A 10,178-nucleotide genomic window follows, 5' to 3' on the forward strand; every position below is an offset into this window, starting at 1 on the left:
TCATTTTGTTCTTGTATTTTCTTCCAAAATTCTTGTAAAGTTTTTTTCTGTTTTTTCTTTGGTCTGTCTCTCAATCCTTTGAAGATACCTAAAGATAATTCTTTTGAATTCCTTATCAGAGAGTTCCAATGCTGCTTCTTCCTCAAGGATGTGTTCTGTGTCTGTATCCTGCTCCCTTGTTTCTACCACTTTATCCTTCTTCTTTGTATGAACTGTGATGGTCTGTTGTCTCCGAGGCATCGTGGCATTGTTGTATTTAGATCTCTGTTAACTGTCCGTGAAGAGCAGTCAAGGGTGATTCAGGCTCTTCTTGGTGGTTTTTTATCATTGGCCTGTTAGTGGTGAAGGAGGTAGTGGCTCTCACTCAGTAAGTGAAGTTGCAGGTGGTGTGGGTGTAATTGTGTCTTATGGGGACTGCTGTTGTCTTCCATTCAGTTAGACACAAATTACAATTGAATACTCATCAAAAAACTAAAAGCACATGGACAAAAAGCACACCATGTAAGTACACAAGAACAGTAACCAAAAAAAGGAAAAAGAAGAAGATAAAAAAAGAAAACCTGCAATATCTGGGGATAGGGCACTAAGAAAAAATAAGTAGAGAAGGAGAATAATGAAGGGAAAAAATGGGAAAAAAATGCAAAAAGAAAAACAAGGAATGGGGTTTACCACAAGAAAAAAGGTGAAAAACAACAACAACAAAAACCACTTAAATTTAAATTAAAAAAATTTCAACCAGGAACAGGGAAAAGAAAAAATGCTGAAAACTAGGACCTGGGAGGGGAAGATTAAGAATAACAGTAAAAAGGACAAAATTATTAATAATAATAGTTGTTTTAAAACAAATTCAAGCAAACTAATCACCAGGAAAAAGAAAGCAAAAAAGAAAAAAATTTAAAAAGAGAAAAAAAAAATCAGTGGAGGACAGGGCAGGGCACCCAGGCTCCGTCTGAGCACAGAGACTGTGATGGAGTTCCTGTGGACCCAGAAGGTAGGTGGGAGTGGGGGATGGCCACACCTCCGTTCACCAAGCTGCTGTGGGGTATAAGAGTAACAAGAGGAATGTGGTACCTTTTCAGTCTTGCAGGTCAGGAGTGCCCTTGGTGTTGTTGGAACGCAGAACGTGTTCTTAAGCCCCAGGAATCTGCAAGAGCACTGTCTCTTTAAATATCCAAAATAGTCAAGCTGCTTTTAAACCTTCAAAATGGTGGCACCCTCTGCACAGGCAAAAGTCCACAGCTCAGCCCACCTTTCTCTTCACCTTCTCCATTTATTCCCCAGCCACCAGAGCAGTCCTCTGTGCAGTCCCTGGCTAGCAGCGCTGATTTTTAGTTTAATTCTTAGGTCCTACCACCACTCAGGAATCTCCAAGCTGTCTGCGCCGTCAGGATTACCCTGGATCGCTGCCAGACCGTAGCTCCGTATGTCTCCATTTTTTATATTTTCACGCAAATTCTTCTGCTAGTTAGGTTTTAGTCCACTTCTATATCCTTCCCTTCAAGGCTCAGGGGTCCAAGATTATCTTCTGTGTCTGTGTTCATTGTTTTTCCTTTTCTTTGTTTAAGAGGGTCTGTGCAGTCTTTCTGCCTAGTCCGCCACTTGCCGCAACCCCTCAACCCCATTTACTTTTGTAGTTTTATCTCCTACTTCTCCCCTACATAAAACCCTCCACTGTAGCACCAAAAAACTGAATCATAACTCCTGAAATGTGAATGGGGTTGTCGCATTGATTCTTCTATTCCAAGAAGAAAAATATACTTCAAGAAGCATATAATAAACCAATGCCTATGGTAAGCCAATAACTCCATATGGTAGATCCAAAGAAATAATGGGTTGATATAATTTCTTTGTATTAAATTATACACTGCTTTCAAATTATAAATATACTAACAAAAAAAAAAAAAAACTGTTATGACAGTCTTTGGGGAATATGGCTGTGTGTCAACTTGGGCCATGGTTTTGAGTAGCCTGAGAGCCAGATGTAGTTATTCCCCATGATGAGACTGTAATCACCTCCATGGTGGAATCTGCTTTGAGCAGGTAATTAGTTGCCTTTGGGATGTGGCCTGCCTCCTATATATTTGGAGAAGCTTTGCAAAAGATCACTAGTTTTTTGGCATATATCGATCCTGCATTTGGCCAAGTCTTTATCTCTAGTTTGTGAACTTGAACTAGTGGCCTGCCATGTCCACCAATCTTGGGATTGTGCCATTGTACCTGCTGACATTCGTCAGCCTCTACAGCTGGTAGCTGCCTAAGTTAGGAGACACCTCCAGCTCCATGGGCCTGGAACAAGAGCCAGAGCTGAAGCCCAAGGTTGAGGGTCCTTCACCTAGTCCCTAGAGCCAGCACTCTAACTTTGGACATCTAGCCTCTTAAACTGTAAAAGAATAAATTCTGTTTGTTAAATCAGTCCATTTGTGGTATTTCTATTATAGCAGCACTAGAGAACCATGGAAGGGAAAAAAGCTAAAATAAGTGAGGAGGGTTTGAAACAGCATTGTAAACAAAGAAAACTATAGTTCAAGAAACCAAAAAAAATAAAACAAACCATGAAGTTGATTCCTACTCATAGCAACCCCACTGGGTTTCTGAGGCAGTAAATCTTTATGCAAACAGATTGCCCAGTCTTGCTTCTGTGAAGTGGCTGGTGGGTTTTAACCTTCCAATTAGCAGTCACATACTTTAGGCACTGTGCTACCAGAGCTCCTTACAGCTTAAGAGTACATGCTTTTGATTCAGGTTGAGAGTACATGCTTTTGAGTTAGGCAGAGGTGGGTTCAAATTTTAGGTCTGCTTCTTACAGCAGTGTGGCCTCAGGCAAATCTCTTACTTAACCCTTAGTTTGGAGGATGACACATCTATCTCCCAGTAGTGCTAAGAGGATTTGAAGACAATATGAATTATTCACATAAATCACCTAGTAGTGTACCCACCAAAAAAAACCAAACCCCTTGCCATCGAGTCAATCCTGACGCATAGTGACCCCTACAGAACATAGTAGAACTGCCTTTTAGGGTTTCCAAGGTTGTAATCTTTACAGAAGCTGATTGCTACATCTTTCTCCTGGAAAGCAGCTGGTGAGTTGAACTGCCGACCTTTCAGTGAGCAGCTGAGGAACAGCAGAACCAAGAGATCAGCATGACAACACAGTCTGGGAGCCAACCCACAGAGCAAGACAGCTGAGTACAATCAAACCAAGGCTAACTGGCATAGTGGGGTACATCTAGGCATTTATCAGTAAAGCTAAAGAGCTTTGCAATGCTTGACCAAGCAGGGCAGAGGCCAGGCCAGCCTAAAAGACTCGAGGGGCCAAACAGCAAGGAATCAGGAAGCAGAAGCTGAGAGACAAGAAGTATGGGAAGCAGAGCTGCCTCAGTCTCAAAAGGCAGGGGCGTCACTTCTGTGGTTTTAAAGGTTGGCACCATGACTTGCTGGGTTTCAAACGGTAGAGCCATAGCCTCCTAGGTTTCAAAGAGTCAGATCTTCACCAACTAGGTCCAGAGTATGGGGCTCCCATTCACGAGTGTCAAGAGCATGGAGCAGGATCCCCTGCTCAAAGCTGAGAGGGTGGGGCTTCCAGGCTCAAGAGGAAGAAGAGCAGGGCCTGCTAGGACCAAGGGGGTACGGTACCCACTTAGATGGAGAATGTTGTTGTTGTTGTTGTTATGTGCCATCAAGTCAGACCCGACTCATAGCAACCCCTCCTTGGGTTTCCGAGGCAGTATCACTATGGAAGTAGATTGCTCCATCTTCCTTTTTAGGAGTGGCCAGTGGGTTTGAACCACCAGCCTTCTGGTGAGCAGTCAAGTGCCTTAGGCACTACGCTACCAGAGATGGAGAATAGGGCCACTCAAAGTCAAAAGAGCTGACTTGTTGTTCCAGAGGCCCTGGAAGACAAAGCTGAAGCCCAGAGGTTGGGAGCTTTCACAGAATCCAGAGATCATTGTCCAACATCAAGAGTCTGGAAAACAGGGGCACTGTCCAGTTAATCTCAGAGAAGATTATTTTTAAGCCTTGAGAGTTAATGTAAATATTGTAATGTTGGGGTTTTTTTTTTTACTTATTTGGTGCCTGTTATCCCTTCTTTCCCTCCAATTTCTCTCATTTGTAATGAAAATGCCTACCTTATACCAGTTCTATTTTACTTTGGAAGCAGATGACTTGTATTGTAGATTAACAGATGATGAGGAATTTTGCCCTAGGATGAAATTTGGACCTGGAGCTTATTTAAGATTTTTGGGATGATATGATGGTTGAAGTGTTTTAATGAAACAAGGACATGAACTTTGGGGATCCAAAAGGTGAAATGTTAGAGATTGAACTATGTCCCTGAAAAATATATATTAACTTGGCGGGGTCATAATTCTCAGTAGTTCAGCAGTTATGAGATGATGTAATTTGGCAGTTATGTAATGATGTAATTAAATATCAGCCAATCAATTATAAGTGGACTGGGGTTACAGCCCTGATCCAATGAAAGGAGAGTGTACTAATTAAAGTTGTGTGTCAAGGTGGGTGGGCCCTGGTTTTAAGTGGCTTAGCAGCTGGATGTGGTTATTCTCCATTATGAGATTGTTGTTATTGTTGTTGTTATGTGCCGTGGAGTCAGACCCAACTCATAGTAGCCCTTGGGTTTCCGAGGCTGTATCACTACAGAAGTAGACTGCTCAATCTTCCTTCCAAGGAGTGGCTGGTGGGTTTGAACTGCCAGCCTTCTGGTTAGCAGTCATGTGCCTTAGGCACTACCACTACGCTACCAGAGCTCCCACTATGAGTTTGGATGTGGTGTAATCAATTCCATAGTGGAATCTGCTGTGAACAGCTAAGTAGTTTCCTTCTGGGTGTGGCCTGCTTCCAGTATATATGAAAAAGCTTTGAGAAAGGCTGCTAGCTTTTAGGCATATTATGGATCCAGTATTTGGCCGAGTCTTCATCTTGAACCAGTGGCCTGCTATGCTGCCTGCGGTTCTTAGGGTGGTTCCTGGACTTGAGCCAGTGGCCTGCTGTGTTGCCTGCTGATCTTGAGATTATGCCATTACCTGCTGACCTAGGGTTCATTGGCCTCAACAGCCTGCAGCTGCATGAGTCAGATGAAGCCTCAAGCTCCAATGGGCCTGGAACGAGAGGCAAAGCTGAAGACCAAGGTCAAGAGGCCTTCACTCAGGCCTTAGATCCAGCACTCTGAATTCAGGCTTCAAATCTCCTAAACTGTAAGAGAATGAATTCCTGTTTGTTAAAGCCATTCACTTTGTGGCATTTCTGTTATAACAACACTAAAGAACTAAGAAAGAATTTGGCATCAGGAGTGGGGTGCTACTTTAACAAATACCTAGAATGTGAAAGTAGGAGCGGAGCACATCCTTGGACCCAAGATCCCTGTGCTGAGACTGGCAGAGAGATGATGGCAGCTGAGTCAAGAGAATGGCACAAGACAGAGTGACAGGCTTGCTAGCGCATGGAGCAAGAAAGTTGAATATCTTTGGGCAGGAAGCTTCCTAGCAGAGTGGGTTGCCACTGGCACTAATTGGTAGAGCCGAAGAGCTTTGTCATAATTGCTGGAACAGGGCAGATGCAAGGCTGGCTTCTTCAAGAAACCAAGAAAAGGAAGCAGAGTTGCCTCAGTCTCAAAGGGTAGGACCATGGCCTCTGGGATTTCAAACAGTGGATCTACCACAGCTTCCTAGGTTTCAAAGAGTCAGATCTTTATCAACTCAGTTCTGAGTGTGGGGCTGCTGTACATTAGTGCCAGTGGGATGGAGCCATACCTGCTGCCCAAAAGTGTGTGTGTGTGGGGGGGGGGAAGGTGCTTCCATGACAAACAGGCAGAAGAATGGAGTCTCCCAAGCTAAGGTGGTGAGGTCATCACTCAGATGGACCAGAAAAATTGGGCAAACCAATGAAGGAGATTGGTGCCAAGTTGACAAGGGGTAGAATGTGGTAAAGTGTGTTAATTTGGCTGGGCTGTGTGTTTTGAATGACTTGGCAGCTGGATGTGGTTATTCCCCATGATGACACTGGATGTAGTGTTATCAACTCCATAGTGGAATTTGCTGTGAGGAGCTAATTAGTTGCCTTTAGTATGTGACCTGCTTCCAGTATATATGGAGAAGCTCTGAGAAAGGTCATTAGGTTTTTTGCGCATTCTGAATCCTGCATTTGGCCGAGTCTTTAACACCAATTCCTTGACTTGAACCAGTAGCCTGCTTTGTTGCCTGCCGATCTTGGATTGTGTCATTTTACCCGCCAACCTTTGGTTCATCAGCCTCAACAGTCAGTAGCTGCATGAGTCAGATGAAACTTACAGCTCAGGTGGCCTAGAATAAGAAGCAGAGCTGAAGCCCAATGTCAAGAGCCTTCACCCAGCCCCCAGAGCCAGTACTCTGAACTCAGACTTACAGCCTCCTAAATTATAAAATAATTAATTCTTGTCTGTAAATCCATCCACTTGTGGTATTTCTGTTATAGCAGCACTAGAGAACTAAGACTGAGTTTCACTGAGGTGTGCCTGCACCGTCTTTTACCCTCCAAGAGATAAAAGAGAGAGAAGCAAGCAGAGGGACCTCTTACCTCCAAGAAGAGCCAGGAAGAGAGCATGTTCTTTGGACTCGAGGTCCCTGCCCTGAGGAATTCCTACACCAAGGGGAAGAATGATAACAAGAACTTGCCACAGAGCCAGAGAGAGAAAGCCTTCCTCTAGAGCTGGCAACCTGAATTCAAACTTCTAGCCTCCTAAACAGTGAGAAAATACATTTCTGTTTGTTAAAGTCACTCACTTGTTGTATTTCTGTTATATCGGCACTAGATAACTAAGTGTATACCTGCTTTTTTATGTGAACCAAGGCCAATGGTTCTATTTGTAAATATTTAACATGTCCATTTAATTGACTTTTTCCACATAATTTACAAATTTTTCAAATTTACTTTCACATATTGTTTTGGTTACCTAGTGCCGATCTAACAGAAGATACCACAAATGGGATGGCTTTAACAAACAGGAGTTTAGTCTTACAATTTGGAGGCTTTAAGTCTGAGTTCAAAGTGCCAGGCTCCAGGGGCTGGGTGAAAGCCCCTCAATCTTGGGCTTCAGCTCTGTCTCCTGCTCCCAGCCCACTGCAGCTGGAGGCTTTTCTTCACTCAGCTGCTGGCTGCTGAGGCTGACAAACCCAAGGTCAACAAGTAACAAGGCAAAGTCCCAATATTACCAAACCACACAGCAAGCCATTAATTCAAGTTCACTAAAAGTTCCAAGATCAGCAGAGCATAGGAGGCTGCTGAACAACAACATGGATACATGCAAGGTTCAAGCATGCCATAAGCCAGAGACCATTCCCAAAGCTGGTTCTTAAATAAACAGGAAGCAGACCACATCCCTAAAGCTGCTCGTGGTAGATCGCACCATGGAGTTGATTGCCAGTTTCATCATGGTGAATAACTACCACCAGCTGCCCAGCCACTCAACCAGGCCCAGCCAAGTTGACACACAACTTTAACTACCACACATACATTCAACATCATGTGTCTACATACTTATTTTTGAAGGAAATGCTTTAAACAAATACCTTTGTTGGCTTTCACTTTCTAAATTTTGAGAATGATATCTATAAAGTTAAATATATTATCATTTTAACTGTGACAAGGCAGTTTTATTCTATTTGTTTGCAGACATCTGGTGCCTAGCAAAACGTACTTACATTCATTAAAATTTCATTTTGTATTGCTAGCCATACATTTTATAATTCAACTTCAAAATTATGAATCTATAGATTTTTAGAGATTTTTTTTTCTATTTACAACATCTTATAAAAGTACTGCATCATTTTGTCATACTAAACCAAACCTAAACTAATTCCCGATGAGTCAATTCTGATTCATAGCAACCCTGTAGCAGAGAAGAGAACTGCCCCATAGGGTTTCCAAGACTGTAAACCTTTACAGAAGCAGATTGCCACATATTTCATCCATAGAACAGCTGGTCAGTTCAAACAGCCAATCTTCTGGTTAGCAGTCAAACACTTAACCACTGTGCCAACAAACTCATTGCCGTCAAGGCACTTCCAATTCATAGGAACACTGTAGTACAGAGTAGAACTGTCGCATAGGGTTTCCAAGGCTGTAATCTTTATCACAGACTAACACATCTTTCACTGGTGGGTTCAAATTGTCAACTTTTTGGTTAACAGCCAAGTGCTTTAACCATTGTGCCATCAGGACTCCTTTTCTCATACTAAAAAAAAAAAAAAAAAAAAAAACACCACTGCCATCAAGTCAATTCTGACTCACAGTGACCCCCATTTGTTTCCAAGGCTGGACATCTTTATGGAAGTACTTTGTCTTATCTTCCTCCCACAGAGCAGCTGGTGGGACCGCTGACCTTCCAGTTTACAGCCAAATGTCTTACCCACTGGCCTCTAAGTTCTCAGAAAACTGTAAAAGATTATAATTTAAAATACCAATAGAACAAATTCATTCCAGTCTCCCATGTCATATTCTCTTAAAAAGATAAAGCTATAGAGAAGAATTATTATTAAAATAAACATTAATAATTTAACTTCTAAATGTAATTGATTCAGATTTTACTATAATAAGGAAAGAACTGATTATTTTTACCAGTTACATTTAATTCCAAGTAGACAGAAATAAGAGTTATACTCAACAAAAATTTAATATTTTCAAGTTTTTTTGATAAAGAAATTTAAAACGTTCTAAATATATATGCCATATGTAAGAGTATAAAAATATGATGAAATGATAAATATCTAGTCCCTGTAGTTTTCACTAAAAGGCTTCATCATCTAGTTATTTGTGCCTTACAGTGTCTTCTAGATATATTCCACACATAGTCCCTTTTTTTCTCACAGTTAATCAAGAAAAAATTATTATAGCTAATAATGTGTAGAAGTAGCAGCAGCAGTAACAGTAATAGTATTAATTATAATATTTCAACTTTAAAAGTTTGTCAAAATTATATAGTTCCAACCTGGTCTCCAAAGTCCTCTGGAAATTTCCACAATACCACTGGATCTGTAAATAATTAACATGTATCATTGAGAGAGGCAAAAGAATAATGTAAAGTAACTGTCATGTTAGAATACTTCTTATATTATCCAAGTTAATTTAATTATACATTTTTAAATTTTTATTTAAATATTAAATCGATGAGTTTCACTTCATTTCCTTCAACTAATTAAACATTTTGAATTTTAAAATGTTTTAATTAACTTTGGCACTAGAACAAGTAAAATTAGTACTTTCAATAAAAGTTTAATTATGGCCTAAGAAGATCATAATTTCTTTTAGCACATTACTTTTTGTTAACTTACATTAGATTTTAAGATACTGAAACCTGAATTTTCCTATTTAATCACCTTTATAAAAATATTGCCTTTTTAAAGAGATGCAAATGAAAACAACAATGAGATACCATCTCACCCCAGCACTAACACCAAGTTCAACAAGACAGAGAATAACAAATGCTGGCAAGGATGTGGAGAAATTGGGACTCTCACACACACCTGATGGGACTATAAAATGATACAATCACTGTGGAAATTGGTATGGTGATTCTTTAAAAAGCTGGGAATAAAAATACCATTTGATCTAGCCATATTAATACTACATATATATCCTGAAGAAGTGAGACCCAGGACATGAATATACATATTCCTGCCCATGTTCACAGCAGCACTATTCATAATAGCAAAGAGATGGAAACAACCTAAGTGCCCATCAATAGAGGAATGAATAACCAAACTGTGGTATGCACATACAATGGAATACTATGCAACACTAAAGAATAATGTAGACTCTGCGTAACAGTGCATAATGTGGATGAATTTGGAGGACATTATGCTGGATGAAGTAAGTCAAACACAGAAGACAAATACTGTAGTAATCTACTATTATAAAAAGTCAAAGAAAGGTTTATACATGGAAGGAAACTAACTTTGTTGGTGACCAGGGACAGGAGGTGAGGGGAGGGAAAATTCCTAGATAGATTAAAATAATAGCAATAATTATTATCATATATATGTGCGTGTGTATATATGTGTGTATGTATATATACGTGTGTGTGTGTGTATAGCTCTGGTGGTGTAGTTGATAAGAATCCACTACAGTGGATTCCGACTCATAGCAACCCCCTTTGGGTTTGCAAGGCAGTAAATCTTTGCAGAAGT

The 10,178-nt window shown here is 40.7% G+C and overlaps 1 protein-coding gene across 1 annotated transcript in view; it reads right to left on the minus strand.

Annotated features, from left to right (window-relative positions):
* The window catches only part of DENND1B (DENN domain containing 1B), a 464,228-nt gene that overhangs the window by 337,429 nt on the left and 116,621 nt on the right, over positions 1-10,178 (minus strand). Inside the window, exon 3 of the mRNA XM_007941084.2 lies at positions 8,981-9,024. Coding sequence (XP_007939275.1) covers positions 8,981-9,024 — 44 coding nt within the window. The remainder of the gene's footprint in view (positions 1-8,980; positions 9,025-10,178) is intronic.

This window comes from Orycteropus afer, unplaced genomic scaffold (assembly GCF_000298275.1).
Source record: "Orycteropus afer afer isolate SDZICR_OR568_19922 unplaced genomic scaffold, OryAfe1.0 scaffold00075, whole genome shotgun sequence".
Lineage (NCBI taxonomy): Eukaryota > Metazoa > Chordata > Mammalia > Tubulidentata > Orycteropodidae > Orycteropus > Orycteropus afer.